This window comes from Cutaneotrichosporon cavernicola, assembly GCF_030864355.1.
Source record: "Cutaneotrichosporon cavernicola HIS019 DNA, chromosome: 2".
Classification (NCBI taxonomy): domain Eukaryota; kingdom Fungi; phylum Basidiomycota; class Tremellomycetes; order Trichosporonales; family Trichosporonaceae; genus Cutaneotrichosporon; species Cutaneotrichosporon cavernicola.
This window is the reverse complement of record NC_083394.1, coordinates 915690-931583: the sequence shown is the minus strand read 5'-3', so window position 1 is coordinate 931583 and position 15894 is coordinate 915690. Positions and strand designations below refer to the sequence as shown.

The following is a 15894-nucleotide window of genomic DNA, read 5'->3' as shown; positions in this document are numbered from 1 at the left end:
ATATTCTTCCTCGATACCCAGAGCGCGGCTAGTACGCCTACGCCTGCCATCTGCCATGGACCCCTTCACAACCTTTGAAGGCGCGTCGCAGGTACGTTCTGGACGTGCCCGACTCTCGCTAACGAGCAGTACGGCGTCGATCACGATGACACGACGTCAATGTACTCGGCTGCGCCGAGCAACCTCACTGAGCAGGTCCTTGTGCCTCCCCCGCGTACTGGACTCGAGCGGGGTCTCGACGCCATGTCTCTCAGCTCGCACGTCCACTCCAGCGCCATGATGGACTACTATGACGGCGGCGACGAATTCCGTGAGGAAGAGCCGTTCGGTTACGGTATCGACCACGCGTGCAGGTGAGTCTATGGTGGCGTTAGTGAGTTAGAAATCTAACGCCCGCAGTTACTGCGGTATCCACAACCCGCAGTGTGTCGTCAAGGTGAGCAAGGAAGGTTAAGGGTGTCACTGACCAAGCAGTGCCTCCACTGCAACAAGTGGTTCTGCAACTCGCGCGGCAACACGTCAGCGTCGCATATCGTCAACCACTTAGTTAAGGCAAAGCACAAGGAGGTCATCCTCCACAAGGACAGCGCGCTCGGCGAGACCACCCCGGAGTGTGAGCTGGTTGATGGGACGCCAGATTAGCTGATACCAGGCTACAACTGCGGAGGCAAGAATGTCTTCCTTCTCGGCTTCATCCCCGCGAAGAGCGACACCGTCGTCGTCCTCCTGTGTCGGTGAGTGGCTGAAGGCTGCTTGTTTCCAGCTCACCTTTAGCCAGCCGTGCGCGTCACTCACCAACTCGCGCGACATAAACTGGGACACGTCGCAGTGGTCAGCGATCATCCACGATCGTTCCTTCCTTTCGTGGCTCGTCAAGGTGCCATCCGAGGCTGAGCAGCTGCGCGCGCGCCAGATCCCCATGTCTCAAATCGCCAAGCTCGAAGAGATGTGGCGCGAAAACCCTAACGCCTGCCTCGAGGACGCAGAAGCCCAGCCCGGCGAGGAAGAGATGCAACCCATCCTTCTTAGGTGAATTATCTCACAACGAGAGCTGACAAGCAGATATGAGGACGCATACCAGTACCAGAACATCTTTGGCCCTCTCGTCAAGATCGAGGCCGATTACGATAAGCGCATGAAGGAGTCTCAGGGCGAGAACGACATCACCGTCCGCTGGGACATGGGTCTTAACCAGAAGCGCCTTGCGTGGTTCTGCATGCCCAAGCTCGAGAGTGGCGAAGTGCGCCTCGCGGTCGGCGACGAGCTCCGTCTCCGCCTCCTTGGTGCAAACATCAAGGGCTGGTCGACCGTGGCCACGTCTGGCAACATGTGGGAGGGCATTGGCAGTGTCATCAAGGTCCCAAACAGTAGGCTTGTCTCTTTGTCTGCTGCTGACTCCAGATATGAACGACGAGATCTGCCTCGAGCTCCGCCGGTCGGACAGCGTGCCGATTGACTGCACACACGGGTTCGCCGTCGACTTTGTGTGGAAGGCCACCAGCTTTGACCGCATGCAGGCGGCGATGCGGACGTTTGCCATCGACGAGAAGAGTGTGTCGGGCTACATCGTGAGTTCACATCTTGTACTTGTGCTGACACCAGTACCACAAGCTCCTTGGCCACGAGCTCGAGCCACAGGTCCTCCGGACTCTGATGCCTAAGCGCTTCACCGCTCCCAACCTCCCCGAGCTTAACCACTCGCAGATGGCTGCCGTCAAGGCTGTGCTGCAGAAGCCGTTGAGCTTAATCCAGGGTCCGCCTGGTACTGGTAAGACAGTCACGTCGGCGTCGATCGTCTACCACCTTGCCAAGATGAACCCTGGCCAGGTCCTCGTCTGTGCGCCGTCCAACGTCGCCGTCGACCACCTCTGTGAGAAGATCCACCAGACTGGCCTCAAGGTTGTGCGTCTCGCCGCCAAATCGCGTGAAGCGCTCGACTCGTCTGTCGCCTTCCTCGCTCTGCACAACCAGGTCGCGAACAACGACACACGTCCTGAGCTCCAGAAGCTCATTCAGCTGAGGAACGACCAGGGCGAGCTGAGCCAGAGCGATGAGAGGAAGTACAAGTCGCTCGTACGCGCCTGCGAGCGCGACATCCTCAACGCGGCCGACGTCATCTGCACAACCTGTGTTGGTGCTGGCGACCCTCGCTTGGCCAAGTACAAGTTCCGCACCGTACTTATCGACGAGGCGACTCAGGCTGCCGAGCCTGAGTGCATGATCCCCCTTGTCATGGGCTGCAAGCAGGCTGTGCTTGTCGGTGACCACCAGCAGTTGGGTCCCGTCATTATGAACAAGAAGGCTGCGCGTGCCGGCCTCTCGCAGAGTCTCTTCGAGCGCCTCGTCATTCTCGGCAACCGCCCCATCCGCCTGCAGGTGCAGTACCGCATGCACCCCTGCCTCTCAGAGTTCCCCTCCAACATGTTCTACGAGGGCACTCTGCAGAACGGTGTCACCGCACCCGAGCGTCTCCGCAAGAACGTCGACTTCCCTTGGCCCGTCACTGACACGCCCATGTTCTTCCACAGCAACATGGGCACTGAGGAGATTTCTTCAAGCGGTACCTCATTCCTCAACCGTACCGAGGCGTCCAACGTCGAGAAGATGGTTACCAAGTTCTTCAAGTCGGGTGTTCTCCCTGCGCAGATCGGTGTCATCACGCCGTACGAGGGCCAGCGCTCGTACATCGCCTCGTACATGCAACTCCACGGCTCACTCAAGAAGGACCTCTACAAAGAGGTTGAGGTTGCCTCGGTCGACGCTTTCCAGGGCCGCGAGAAGGATTACATTATTCTCTCGTGTGTCCGCTCCAACGAGCACCAGGGCATCGGTTTCCTCAACGACCCGCGGCGTCTCAACGTCGCCCTCACGCGTGCCAAGTACGGCCTGGTCATTCTAGGCAACCCCAAGATCCTTAGCAAGCACCCGCTCTGGCTCTACCTCCTGACGCATTTCAAGGACAAGTCGTGCTTCGTCGAGGGCCCGCTCAGCAACATGCAGCCGTGCATGATGCAGTTCAGCAAGCCCAAGAAGACGCTGTCGAGCTCGATGAACCAGTACCGCCGCTTCGAGACGTCCGCGAACGAGTACATTGAGAAGGGTGAGTTTGACGCATGAAGCATATCTAACTCACAGCATCTGCCCAGCGCAACGCTGCGGCCGCTCAGCCCAGCCGCTTCGATCCGGCGTACTACCGCACGCACGATGCGATCACGTACGTGTCGCCCGACGCGCAGTCGGTGGTGTCGCAGGCGTTCCCCATCTCGGCGATGGGCGCAGGAGGCAAAAAAATGACGTACACGGGTTACGCGTCGTCTGTCATCTCTCAGCAGCCGGCCGAGTCGACGGTGGACAACCCTCACGCGCTCGCGCCCATGTCGTCGCGTGCATCGAGCATTGCGTTCTCGCAGTACGACCGCTTGCCGCCTGGACCTGCGCTCAACAGTGGCAACCTCGGTGCCATCGGGGACAAGAAGGGCCTCGGTCCGCGCAAGCTGTCCATCGGCTCTGTCACGCCGTCGGATGCCATTTCGTCGTACGCGTTCGGCTACAAGGCCGGCGACGACGACACGCAGTCCATTGCCCCTAGCCAGGCCGGCGTGACTGACTTCTAGTGGCCGAGCGACACGATTCTCTGTGCCATACGGCATTTGATAGTATGAGCAGCAGCACTGCCTGGTGCCAGCGGGCAACGTGCGCTGTGACGCTTCCTAGCGTCACTACGAGCGCCTAGCGACTCTAGGAGCCGCTCGTCCAGGTACGACCCAGTACCGGGCCCACGGATAGCCTAGTGATGCAGATGCATGCCCATTTTCTAGTGCTGACAGGGTATAAAGACAGGCGGTACACCAAGATAGCAGACTGATAGAGGGGAGAGGGATCACTCGCGTCCCCTTAGGCGTAGGTACTCGTTGCCGATTACCTCGTTGGCGACGAGCGTGATGACAGTGTGCGGCGCAATACGCAAGAAATGGGCAGTGGTGCCTGATGTGAGCAAGCGCTAAAGCTAGACGACTCACCCTTGTACCATCCCTTGATGCCCTCGGTCTTGAACGTCTTCCAAAGACAATCGATGGGGCTCGAATACAGCGCACCACGCGTCTTTCCAGTGACAGGGTCCGTGATGGTGTTTTCTGCGGTCAGCAAGACACCACAAGACACCATCTAGATCCTGACTCACGGTTGTACATGCGCGTAAGCGCCGTGTCGGCGGGCTGCATTGCAGCGCACTGCTGTCAGCTTCAAAGCAAACACAGAGCTCAACTGCTCAAGTGACACTTACCACAACAACACCAGACACAGACGACGCAGCGAGGTACATTGCAAACCCGTCGTTCTTGATGATCCCGTACTTCTTGAACATGTACTTGGCGTAGTTATACGACGGGAGCTGGACAGAGGAGCCCTACTTGTTAGTCTGGTTCTTCCTTTTGTTCCTTCCTCCTTCCTCCTTCCTTCTTGTGGCGTCCCCCCTTTCCTCTTGCAAGAAGCTCTCTCACAACCCTCCCATGGCCTCCCACCCCCCCATTCCCCCCCCCCCCCCCTCCCCACAGAAACTCACACAAGCCGTACGCAGAACAGCAGCCGAAACACCCTGGTACAGTCCCTTGACGCCGCGCTTGCGCACAATCGTACTAAGCGCATCCCAAGAGTTACGATAATGGTGCTGTGCGCCAACCGGCAGAGCAGGCGAGTACGCCTGCATCCGCGCCTTGATCAGGAAGAGGGGTGAGCCAAGACAAGCACCCATACATCCGGTAAGCGCGCCGGCCGTAATGGCCGTCCAGGCAACGCCGGCGTCCGGTGCGTAGCCGGCCGCGCGGTTGACGAGGTGCCGTGCGGGCTCGTAGAAGCCTAGTGTCAGTCAAGTTGAAACCGCCATCTGAAAGAGCCAAACCCGGGCACGCCCGTGGCCCAGTCGCCTTCCCTCGCCTTTCCACTCTCTATCCATCCTTCCCTCCTTCTTTCAGTTATCCCGCTCGCCCCTTCTCCCCTTCCCCCTCTCCACAACCCAACACCACACGCCCACCCCGCCCAACTCACCAAGACGGCACCCGTTCAGCAGGATCTGGTACCCGTACGCCGGGACGAGACCACGCTGCAGACCCCGAATACCCTCGTTCTGCCACGTCTTCCTGAACACGTCCCACACGTTGTTGTATACGCGCGGCGCGTTCGCGTCAGCCTTGACAAGCTCGCCCTGTAGCTGCAGGCGGGTTTTCATCGTCTCCGCGACGTTGGCTGATGTCAGCGTCCACCATTGGTGAATACAGAAGAGAGGAGAGAGGGGGGGGGGATATGAGGGACAGAGGGAAGAGTAGATGAGGTTACATGGCCGTTAGTCACCAGAAGTCATTCCGATGAAGCATTAGAGGGTGTATCGCCCGTCCTTCTCCGACTCCGCCTCTCTCCACCGCAACCCTCCCCCTCCTCCCCCATCTCCTTCCCTCCTTACTCCCCCTCCATCTACTCACTGACGGTAACCGCCGTGCATCCCGCCGCGCCGCCCACCATGAACGACTCCAAGAGGCTGAGCTGAGCCGCTACAGGTGCCTTGGCCGCAGCCGCGGGGACGGGAACGTCACGCTTGTCGAGCGCGGCTGGTTGAGACATGGAGGGTTAGGTGATGGTCAACAGTCAAGTGGAGGGTCGACTTTTGAGTCGGGTTCCAGCCGGCCCGAGAACGGGAGTATTTATCGGCTATGCCATCATGCCGTGACCTCGGCGACTACAGTTTACATGCATCTAGATATCTACGGTTGTGCAGTCAAGTGAGAGAGGCATACATGATCCTGGAGGGACGCGGGCAGAGAGAGAGCCGCCGGAATGCTGCTGCTGCAAACGCGGTCAAGTGCGAGGGGTCAAGATCCGGCCCGATTGCCGGTTTGCAATCGATCATTCAAGGAGCCATGGCCGCTCTTCCCAGAACGGCTTCTCTTTGATAATGTCGGTGTGGAGGATGGTTATCGGACCTGACCGCCCGTCGAACGGCTTGAGAGGTTTCTTCTTCCTCTCCTTCTTCTTCGCCACTGCTGGTGATTCGGGGCCTGGAAGTGATGGCGCCGACAGGTCTGCCTCGGCGATGGCAGAGCCTGAGGGCTCGGTTGGGCCTGAAGTTTCTGTACATTGCGATAAAGGCACATCGCGTTTTGAGGGTCCCTTCGTCAGCCTTGGGTCGGTGCGTACGAGCACGCTCCCTTTCTTGAAGTACTCTGGCAAGTTGTTGTAGTTGACCTTGAAGCGCGTGAACAGCAACTCGTTCTTGTTATCTGAGAATGTGCCCTGGTGTTAGGTATGACGCGCAAATTGTACCAACCTCGAGCAGCTTGGTCGCCTCTGTGCCCGACTCGCCATCATGCCGCAGCGCCCAATAGCACGTGTTGTGGAGGTTGTTGATGTGAGCTGGTGTGTAAGCTTGACGTAAACAACGATCAACTCACTGTCGACCTGCCTCCACGAAAAGTAGTCGCGCACCTCTTTGGCGGTGGGGTAGAGGACGACGCGCGAGTCAAAAGTTGGCGGGTACCTGAGGGGAGTGTTGGGGAAGAACTCGTTCCAGTAGAACACGTAGTTGGAAGTGAAGATGGACGCGACTGTTGAGTTGATCTTGCTGCCATCAGAGCTTATTACATGCGAACCCACCTCCGCCGCCGGCCGTACACGCTCGCATCTCGTCGCATGAGGAAGCTGTACTCGTCGCTCTCGCCAAATGCCAAGACAATGTCCGGGAATTCCTGCATCACGGCCTTGGCAGCGCGGTTCATGAGGTCCAGCGCGCGGATATCGTTTGGCTTCTCGAACTGGTGCGCATGGCAGAACCTGCTGTTAGCAGGGTTGTTAGATGGCACACTTGGTGAACGCGTGCCCGTCAACCCGGATCACGGCAAATGTGTTCGGCATAAGCGGGTCAGGTATCTCGTAGCTCTTGACGTATTCATACTGTGAATTGGCCATCTTGGACGGGGTGGTGGCGAGTGATCGGGAAAGGGAGTAGAGTGGAGGACGGCGATGCGCCAGACGCGGAGGAGAGACCTCGAGGGCGAGAGCTCGTGGGTTACAGGTTGATGCAGGCCCTAGCGCTAGTATTCGCGAGGGGTTCAATATGCGCGTCAATGTCGTTGTGAGCATGCAAGAGGAGTCAATGACCGAGATGCTGAACATGGGGTTCAAAATACAACTCTGCTTGACAGCCTCCACTTCCGACCACGTGGTATAGTTTCCCACGGTGCATTCGGACATCTTCGTTCCTCCGAGCTGCAGGAAAATGTCAGCGCCGAGCACTCGACAATATCCATCGCCCAACAACACGCGCCGCGCACGCACCACAACCGAGTAGACGACCGACGACCCCGGATTTTTGACGCGGATACATTCCCTCTCCTTTGTCACCACCTCTTCCTCCACTTGCAATGTCCCTCGCTCGCCCAACTACTCCCCTCTCGCGCGGGTTGCGCAGCGCGGTCGGCTCGGCCTCCTCCTCGCGCGCGGCGTCGTATCAGCGCCCGGCAACACCGTGGCCAAGCAAGAACCACCTCAAGCCCAAGATGTCGCTGCCCAACCCCCTTCCCGCGCTGTTCCCGCAGAAGGTCGTCCTCTCCGACGGGAGCACGTTCACGTCCTACTCGACCGCGCCGACGCCCGCAATCCTGCGCATGACCCGTGATGTCACCAACAACCCGCTGTGGTCGCCGAGCACGGAGCGCCGCGGTCTCGGCGATGGTGTGGAGGAGGGACGCGTGGGACGGTTCCGTCGCCGCTTCGAGGGAGCCGGGCAGAAGGATGCGCAGAAGAGCGCTTTCGGCAGCGCCGACCTCCAGTGGATGTCCGAGGGCGCTCTTTCCGAGAAGGCACCAGCGCAGAAGAACGCTGCCAAGAAGGGCGGCAAGAAGTAGACACGTTAGCATATGCACTATTCCCATCCATACAGAGATACAGATTCCTAGATAATATACACAGTCTACGCCTCTACCTTCTCAGCCTTGCCGGCGACGTCGTCGGGGTTGTACAGATGACTGCCGAGCAGTTTGTTCATTCTGTCACAGTTAGCGATAGGCCTTGGTTAAACCTACGTGAACATGTGTAGGCGATCAGTCTTAAATAGCGACTTCATTTGAGCGTCACAGAGGATGAAGCGCTTGTCTGCCGGGTCTTGCAGATCGTTCGCCTTGATATGCGCCCACAGCGCCTTGACCGTCTGCGGACGCGACAGTTGCTCCTCACCCGTAAACGCTGCGAGCTCATGACTAGTGTTAGCTCTCGATATCAGAATAGCTACCTCAAGATCATGGGCTTGTTGAACGCGCCGCCTCCACCGCCTGCACGCTTCTTCTTCGGCTCATCGTCATCCGAATCCACCTTGCGTTTCTTGGTGGTCTTCTTCTTCTTGGGTTGGGGAGCTGTACTCCTCCGTGCGCCCCGGCCACCACGAACAGCAGCGTCGTACTCGGCCTGCATACGCGCGGCGAGCTCGGCGTCATTGTCCTCAGCCTTAGCCCCGCTGGCAAGCGGCTGCGATGATGCAGGTGGTGACTCGGACTGGGTCTTAACTTTCTCATCCTGAGCCTCACACAGCTCCTCATAGATCGCTCCGATCTGCGGTTAGTTGAGGTGGAGGGGAGGTGCCTACAATCTCATCAATGTCAGCCCTGTTCTCCTTTACAGCATCCTCGTCTTCTCCAGCAGTAACTAGTTGCTTGCGAACGCCTCTGGCAGAGCTGCTATCAGCTTGGGAAATGGAGGGGCCAGCGGCAGTAAACGCACATTGTTGACAAGTCACTGTCGCTGAGGATCTTGCGAATGCGGGGCTCAAGACCTTCGGCGTACTGCGTGAGTTGGTTCATAAAGCTGCCAACTCACAGATGGCATTGTTTATAGATAAATGACAAGCGAGACAGCGTTGAGCGGGTGGATTGGGAAGAGAGCCTGTGAATATCAGAGTAGATGACTAGTTGTTGGAGATAGAAGCAAGATGAGCGTTGCAGGGGCTCATTAGGGCGCGCTATCATTAACCCCCCTTCCGGTCCAGCCATCCAATCCGGACTGTAACTTAATCTCCGTACCACGTGGCATTCGATGCCGATTGATGGGGTGCCTGTTCAGGTTCAAGTCGCGGCAATTACGGACCGCTGGAACGCGTAGGAGTTGCTTGATCTCTTTTTCCTCTCAATCACATTCACTCAAACTCACTCACACTCCTTTCACCATGCGTTTATCACTTTACGCGCTGGTAGCACTTGTATGTGCACTCACAGTCTTGGCCTTCGACTCGCTCGATCACGAGGTCTTCGACCTCGTTGCCGCCCTTGAGGCGACTGAGGGTAAGTCCTTCCTTAACCCTGGCAGCTAACCGCAGGCAAGGGCACGTCTTTCTACAGCTTCCTCGGCGTCGAGTCGTCCGCAACCAACACTCAGATCTCAAAGGCGTACCGCAAGCGCTCGCTTGAGTTGCACCCGGACAAGAACCCCGGCGTCGCCAACATTCAGGAGCGTTTCGCTAGACTTGGCGTCGTTACCCAGATCCTCCGCGACAGCACCAAGCGCGAGCGCTACAACGTGAGCCCAGACACATTACCGTAGCTCACCGCAGTTCTACTACAAGAACGGTGTGCCCACCTGGAAAGGCTTCGGGTACGCCTACTCGCGATGGCGCCCGGGACTTGGCTTCGTGTTCGTGTTCCTCACCCTCCTCACCTCGGGCCTGCACTATGTTGTGCTTCGGATGAACCATGCGCGCGACACGCGCCGTGTGACTTACTTCACTGCAGCTGCTCGCAAGGCTGCCAGCGGTGCGAAGGGGCGCCGCAAGGTGCGCGTGCCGATGGTGGAAGGTGCCACAGGTGGCGAGTCGCTGGAGCTAGTCGTCGACGGCGATGCTGTTCTCCTGGTGAGTTTCTTTGACACCCGCGTAAGCTGACACCAGCCGCACGCGGACGGCACGTCGACGCCACTCTCCTCGATCGCCCCTGAGCCGTCGCTCTCGAAGACCTGGCCCGCCCAGCTCACTCGTGGTGTGTGGACCAAGCTCTCGAAGAAGCAGACCAAGGACGGCGAGGAGGAGGAGGTGGAGGTTGAAGAGGAGGAGATCGACGAGGTTGAGGGCTACGACGTGCAGGAGGGTACACCAACTCCCGGCGCGCGTAAGAGCCGTGCAGCCGAGCTCCGCGCCCAGCGCCTCAACAAGGAGTCGCCCGCCACTTCGACCGCCGAGAACACTGAGGGCGAGGAAGACAGTGCCAGCGGCGCGAGTGGTGCCGAGACGCGCCGCAAGAAGGTGGGCGGCAAGGCGGCCGGCGCACGCCGGCGCAAGATGGGGATGAAGAAGTAGATTTAGAGTTGCATAGAGTGCTTCGGCGGTGGGTGACATTGTGCGGGCGAGGGGGACGTTCCAAGACTAACCGCTGACACCGCCTAATGTAGAGTGGAGCTGGGTGAAAGGATGCGGGCCACGGGAGGTGCGGCGCTACTGACCTCTCACCTACAAGCTGACCGCCGGAGCGGAAACCAGTGCCGCATATGAGCACACGCTGCCCTCGGACTCGCCCCATTCATGGCAGTTCTGTCACCCTCGCACCTGTGCGGCGCACCCATCACGGTTGAGAAACTGGCAGTTAAGACCCTCCTCGATGGCTGTCTTCAACCAAACAAACTTTCCATCCAGACTGTCAAGTTAGTATACGTCTGGTTCAGCTGACAGTAGACAATGAAGACCAAGACCAACAAGGTTATCCCCAAGCCCATCCGCGGCCTCGAACCTCTCATCGCCAGGCCCTCTGCTAACCTCGAGCTCCCGCGCACCAACAAGAACATCGACCCCAGCCAACGAGATCGCCTCCGCGACCTCGAGCGTCGTGTGGAGAAGGTCGTCGAGCGCAAGTCCGTGGAGACGAGCGACGCCCTCGCTATCCTCGGGCACAAGTCTGCCGCACATAGCAACGCCGTCGCTGCATTCGAGGTCACTTCCAGCAGCCTTAAGCGTCCCGTGAGCAAGCAGGACAAGGTCATCGGCAAGACCAAGCGTGTGATGCCGCTCAAGATTGATGAGGATGAGGGATACGACGGCGATGTCAGCGTACAGTCGTCGTCGAAGATATACATCGACGCGGCTGCGTCGAACGACTACGTTTCTCTTGACGCCAAGGTCGAGGACCTGGACGTCGACACGTCGCTGGAGCACGCCCGCTCGGCGGGCCGCGCGGCTGAGGAGCAGTAGATTCCGTACCGTAGTAGAATGATCCATTATGTTGCAGATATGATGGGGATAGGAATGAGGATCGTGCGAGCTTGTTGGACTGGACCATCAGCCCAGCTGACACTGGTTTGCACGAGCACACACCTTGGAGAGGTAGCCATCTTCTGACGGGCGAAGGGGGCGGGGCGGGGGCGGGCGGCCTGCCTTGGCGCCCCAATAGGCCATTGGGCTTGCGCGCCATGCTGGTCCATGAACATGATCGCGTAGGGCTTGCCAATAACGTTGCACCCTATCTGACAGAATTGCGCTCCGGCGATGGCGTTAACGCTGTCTGCACTCCTTTCATCACTCTCAATGGGCAGCCCTACCCCAAGTTCCGAGGCAGGGCACCATGGGGGCAAACGTTTCTAGTCACCCTCCTTCCATCAGAGTGCGCCATGGAAACATGTTCCACTATTGTTAAAGTGAACCTTGGCAGCGCGTTCCAGCAGCCAGTTTCAGCCACCATCATCCCCAACCCCCTTCGATCGCGACTGCTCCCATCCCACTGGCACCACTCCTTCCAATCATCAAGGCGTTGAGCAGCATATATTCCAGCGCCTCTGTTCGCCTCTTCACCCAGCACCCACCCAAGTATCCAACCTTCTAGTGAGTTTCCATACTCCAGGGCTGACTCCAGACATGGCCTCCCCTGCCACCCCTCCTTGCAGCGGCGAATGCCTCGACCGTGCCTTCGACAACGCCCGCCAGACTCTCGAGGACGACTCGTACATCTTTGACTACATTAAGGAGGGTGGTAGTCTCTCTCCCGACGAGGCTGCGATGCTCCGTGCACGTGTCAAGGTGTTTCGACCTCGCCTGGAATATGCGCGCGCGGCCGTTCTCCGCCACTCGCAGTTGATCGACCAGTGGATTAAGGTCAATGAGAGGTTTGCGAGCCTGGTCGACCTTGAGGAGGAGGTGGTGGGAAGCAAGGACGAAGAGCTTGAGGCGAGCAAGGTAGAGGGCCAGACGGACCAAGGCAGCGGTGGTGAGGAGGGTGGCGAGGTGACCGCCCAGGTGACCGGCGAGGTGACCACCCAGGCGATGGAGGTCGACGGTGCTGTGCCTCCTGAGGCCACGACGGAGGTGGTGGAGGAGTAAGAGCTTTCGTATTGAATATAGATTGTGTTGATTAGTCCTTCCATACAGCGATAGTTGATGGATTTATCGTCTTGGCTCTCGCCGCTTGGTTCATTGTTGGAAGATAGTCGGTTCCGTGGTTGCACCAGGGCCCATGTGGCACTTTTCGTTCGTGCGCTGCAGCACTGGGCCTCTCCTGCTGAGTGCTTGTCGTGGACGCCCTCTCTCTTCAATCTGAAAACGGCGAAGAGACGAGCCTCTTCTCTCCCCCAATGCAGTCGATTCGACGTTCCAGTCGCCAACCACACGCAACACAAATACGGTCTTAATTAGAACGATCCTCCCTTCGCGGTCACGCTTGGGGCTTGCACCTCCCTTCAAGTCTTGCAACCCAGAACCCCGATACATACGTCAATCTGCTGCTACTTGCACGGCAACAATATGTTCTGGCGTCGGACATAAATGCAGCAGCCACCGTATATCAGTGCGTAACGTTCAAGCGCCGGTCGGCGGAGAACAGAGGTGTACATTCGAACTTCTCACTTGGTCCGTCCTCGCATCCATGACTAGTCCGACCTTCGTCCGCTTGACCCGTTCCTTCCGGTTTCGACCCCGTTGCTCTCCCCTGTCGCCTGTCCCAAGCCGCAACTCTATCAGCTTTCCTCGCAACCTCGCCATGTCTCGCACCAGCTTCCCTTCTAGGTAAGCCCGGCCGCATAACTCCAGCTGCTCTTGAATCATAAGTACGTCCATCCTAACCCATCACACCCTACCTCTCATGTTACCTAGGTGATCAGCCCTCCAGCAGAGCTGACAGCAGTGTGGACAACCGTTCTGCAAGCTACACTGGAGAAAGGGCTGGAACGGATGGCTTTCCGCCCGCCGTACGTCACAGACCGACGGGATCCACGATGATTCGAGTATTTCTGATTTCCGTAGTTTTCGTATGTACCTTGGCTGATATATTTGGCACCTCATGGCGTCAATCCCTCTAGGTGATAATATTGCTGGTCCTCATTTGGAAGCATGAGCTTGGGGAAGTCTCTGCAGAGTGGCGAGGAGCTGGACCATCCTCGCATTTGGGACTCCTGCACTCAGCACACTTCAGCACAACTCGGAACACACCTCCACATGTCACTTCCGCCTTGCCTCCTTCAGCCCTCGTCACACGTTGCACCTATATTGCTCTCCCCCTCCAATTTTTTTTCACGAGATGTCGCCCCTTCACTGACCGTTATTAGAGTGACAGCAGGCAGATAACTACCCCGACCCCTCGATTGCCACGCTCACATCCCCTCCCTCCAACCGCAAAACGAGTCCTTCACATCCACTCGACACTCACCCCAGCATGAGCCATCACCTCTACGAGGTCGGGATAAAGAACTGCGCCATCCTCACGGACCGCTTTAACCACTGCTGCACCATTTACACCGAGATCCTAAGGGACCAAGGTCTGTCCCCCGAGGCGGTTTACGACGAGGTCGTAGGCGTCACCACCCACCTTGAGATCCTTCTGGTCGCCATCGCCACGGAGAAGAGGTCAATCCCGTCCGTCATGATCCTCAGGATCGCCCGCCGTCATCAAGTTTGGGCCTTCCCTGCGTTCCTCGAGGTGCTTAGTGGCAGCCTGGACAAGCTTGAGGCCACCACACTGGAGACACTAAACCGTAGTCGTCGGACTCTTGCCCGCCTCGCCGCTTGCTTCGACGACATTGTCGATGAGGTGCAGGGTTACGATATCTCGGACGGTGCGTCTACCGTCGGCGGCGTCTAGTTACGTAGTTCAAATTTTTAGTGTACATACAGACGGGAGCGATGCGTAATGGCTAGCCACCACTCATTCCTCGCTTGTGTTGGCGCACGTGCTTCTTCTACCAGTCAATCGGCATTAGAAACGGATTGCTCTATCGCCATGTCCCCATTGCTTGGATAAGGTATCTACTCGGCCCCGCTCCCGCAATTTGATCGCTAGTTTGTGGCGCACCTCACTCGCCTCACCGCCTGAATGGTAATTTCCGCCTCTGCTCTTCTCCTGCATTCCATCACTCTGTGTTCCATCACTCCTCCTAGCCCTTGCCCTTGCCCCACTTCCGTAACGTCTGGAATCCCGACCCCTCCAAGTGCTGGCCCGAGGGGTGACGAGGTGTGTGCAAGCGGCTACAATTAAATCGCTTCGGCTCGCTCTATGATCCATGACTTACCGATACTCCTTTGATTGGAATTGCTCGATTTTCGGCCCGTACCCCCTGTCTCAGAACCACTGCGACTAGGTATCAACAGCCATCACTTGATCCAATTCCTTTCACCTTCTCGCACCACATGTCTGCCCTCGTCAACGACAATCACAAATGGTGCGATATAGGCTGGGCCCTAAGCCGCTACCTCACTATCAGACTTCCTCACAACAACCCCTCTGCCCAAGTGAGTGGCACTTCGCAGCCCAGTTGACAGTAGCATGCAACCACACCCCACAAGTACCCTCAGCCTAAGCCGTCCCAACACCCTTCCTCGCCAGGACCCACCTCTGCAAACTCTCCCCCTTAACATCAAGCGACACAAGGCCAAGGCACGAGATGTCCGTCTCGACAAGAACGGGTGTGGCCAACCTCACCGTGACCCCAACTGTGGAGGCAACTGCCTCAAGAAGAAGTACACCCTCGGCCGCGAGGACGGGAGAGATGGTCGCCCGGCCGTATTGGAGCAAGTCAGAAATGTCAAACACACTCGGGTGGACTTGGACCAGCGCGAGGCCATCCTGCGGCAGATTGGTGACAATCTGAAGAAGAAGGAGGAGCACCGGGAGAGGATGGAGGCCGTCTTGGACCAGAGGGAGGGCGACCTCGGCAGGATGGAGTCCATCCTGAAGGACAAGGATACCCGCCTGGAGATGCTCCAGGCTGTCCTCATAAAGAAAGAGGCCAGCCTGAAGCAGCGAGAGGAGGTCCTCGATCGTAAGGAGGCCGCTCTTGCCGAGGACCGCGCGCAGCTGGACGCGGGGAAGGTGGATCACAACAAACGCAAGGTACATCTCGACACGCGCGAGGTGAGCTTCAATGAACGCACGGTGGCCGCCGACTGGCGCGAGGTGGCCCTCAACAAACGCACCGCGGACGTCGACGGCCGCGAGGAGGCCCTCAACGAACAGAAGGGGGACCTCAACCGACGCGAGGAGCTCCTCAAAGAACAGGAGGCAGCCCTCATCAAGGACAAGGAGGCGCTCGACACCCGCGACGCCGAACTTGACGGGCGTGAGGCGAGCCTCAACGAGCAGAAGGCGGACCTCAGCACACTCCAACTTGCTATCGACGCGCGCGAACTTGCTCTGCAGGCGAGCGTGGTTGCAATCCTCTCACACAAGAACAAGCTCGACACCCAGCGCGACCTCGACGCTCAGCAGCAAGCCATCGAGGCGAAGGAGACCTCGTGGCCAAGCTCCTGCATGCAGGCGTGAATAGGAGCAACGAATCAGAGGGTGAGGGACATGAGGAGGGGTACTAAGACGCCCGCCCAACGGATGGGAGACTGAAGCCTCGCGACTCGCCAAAATGTGACCCAGGTTGGGCGTCGTGTAATCTTTTGTAGTT

The 15894-nt window shown here is 58.2% G+C and overlaps 10 protein-coding genes across 10 annotated transcripts; 7 read left to right on the top strand and 3 right to left on the bottom strand.

Annotated features, from left to right (window-relative positions):
- Positions 1 to 55: 55 nt before the first annotated feature.
- NAM7 (uncharacterized protein) lies at positions 56 to 3614 on the top strand (the record flags this gene model as incomplete). Its single annotated transcript, XM_060597366.1, has 10 exons — positions 56 to 91; positions 130 to 353; positions 400 to 436; positions 475 to 613; positions 653 to 734; positions 775 to 1029; positions 1063 to 1367; positions 1402 to 1568; positions 1603 to 3100; positions 3136 to 3614. The coding sequence occupies 10 exons, from the start codon at positions 56 to 58 to the stop codon at positions 3612 to 3614; spliced, it is 3222 nt and encodes a 1073-aa protein (XP_060454267.1).
- Positions 3615 to 3880: 266 nt separating this feature from the next.
- On the bottom strand, positions 3881 to 5613 carry OAC1 (uncharacterized protein; the record flags this gene model as incomplete). The annotated part of the gene is made up of 7 exons (XM_060597365.1): positions 3881 to 3984; positions 4020 to 4133; positions 4181 to 4229; positions 4283 to 4405; positions 4562 to 4854; positions 5044 to 5241; positions 5475 to 5613. 7 exons carry the CDS (start codon positions 5611 to 5613, stop codon positions 3881 to 3883), a joined length of 1020 nt encoding a protein of 339 aa, XP_060454266.1.
- A 282-nt stretch (positions 5614 to 5895) lies between these two features.
- On the bottom strand, positions 5896 to 6954 carry THG1 (uncharacterized protein; the record flags this gene model as incomplete). The annotated part of the gene is made up of 5 exons (XM_060597364.1): positions 5896 to 6282; positions 6317 to 6402; positions 6441 to 6610; positions 6643 to 6819; positions 6851 to 6954. The coding sequence occupies 5 exons, from the start codon at positions 6952 to 6954 to the stop codon at positions 5896 to 5898; spliced, it is 924 nt and encodes a 307-aa protein (XP_060454265.1).
- A 455-nt stretch (positions 6955 to 7409) lies between these two features.
- CcaverHIS019_0203600 (uncharacterized protein) lies at positions 7410 to 7892 on the top strand (the record flags this gene model as incomplete). The annotated part of the gene is made up of 1 exon (XM_060597363.1): positions 7410 to 7892. One exon carries the CDS (start codon positions 7410 to 7412, stop codon positions 7890 to 7892), a length of 483 nt encoding a protein of 160 aa, XP_060454264.1.
- A 65-nt stretch (positions 7893 to 7957) lies between these two features.
- On the bottom strand, positions 7958 to 8865 carry CcaverHIS019_0203590 (uncharacterized protein; the record flags this gene model as incomplete). Its single annotated transcript, XM_060597362.1, has 6 exons — positions 7958 to 8033; positions 8070 to 8243; positions 8276 to 8592; positions 8627 to 8714; positions 8761 to 8822; positions 8857 to 8865. The coding sequence occupies 6 exons, from the start codon at positions 8863 to 8865 to the stop codon at positions 7958 to 7960; spliced, it is 726 nt and encodes a 241-aa protein (XP_060454263.1).
- A 337-nt stretch (positions 8866 to 9202) lies between these two features.
- On the top strand, positions 9203 to 10324 carry CcaverHIS019_0203580 (uncharacterized protein; the record flags this gene model as incomplete). Its single annotated transcript, XM_060597361.1, has 4 exons — positions 9203 to 9317; positions 9353 to 9552; positions 9587 to 9883; positions 9920 to 10324. 4 exons carry the CDS (start codon positions 9203 to 9205, stop codon positions 10322 to 10324), a joined length of 1017 nt encoding a protein of 338 aa, XP_060454262.1.
- A 375-nt stretch (positions 10325 to 10699) lies between these two features.
- On the top strand, positions 10700 to 11209 carry CcaverHIS019_0203570 (uncharacterized protein; the record flags this gene model as incomplete). Its single annotated transcript, XM_060597360.1, has 1 exon — positions 10700 to 11209. One exon carries the CDS (start codon positions 10700 to 10702, stop codon positions 11207 to 11209), a length of 510 nt encoding a protein of 169 aa, XP_060454261.1.
- Positions 11210 to 11869: 660 nt separating this feature from the next.
- Positions 11870 to 12331, top strand: CcaverHIS019_0203560 (uncharacterized protein; the record flags this gene model as incomplete). Its single annotated transcript, XM_060597359.1, has 1 exon — positions 11870 to 12331. The coding sequence occupies one exon, from the start codon at positions 11870 to 11872 to the stop codon at positions 12329 to 12331; it is 462 nt and encodes a 153-aa protein (XP_060454260.1).
- A 1327-nt stretch (positions 12332 to 13658) lies between these two features.
- Positions 13659 to 14084, top strand: CcaverHIS019_0203550 (uncharacterized protein; the record flags this gene model as incomplete). The annotated part of the gene is made up of 1 exon (XM_060597358.1): positions 13659 to 14084. The coding sequence occupies one exon, from the start codon at positions 13659 to 13661 to the stop codon at positions 14082 to 14084; it is 426 nt and encodes a 141-aa protein (XP_060454259.1).
- A 681-nt stretch (positions 14085 to 14765) lies between these two features.
- Positions 14766 to 15761, top strand: CcaverHIS019_0203540 (uncharacterized protein; the record flags this gene model as incomplete). The annotated part of the gene is made up of 1 exon (XM_060597357.1): positions 14766 to 15761. One exon carries the CDS (start codon positions 14766 to 14768, stop codon positions 15759 to 15761), a length of 996 nt encoding a protein of 331 aa, XP_060454258.1.
- Between the last annotated feature and the right edge of the window lie 133 nt (positions 15762 to 15894).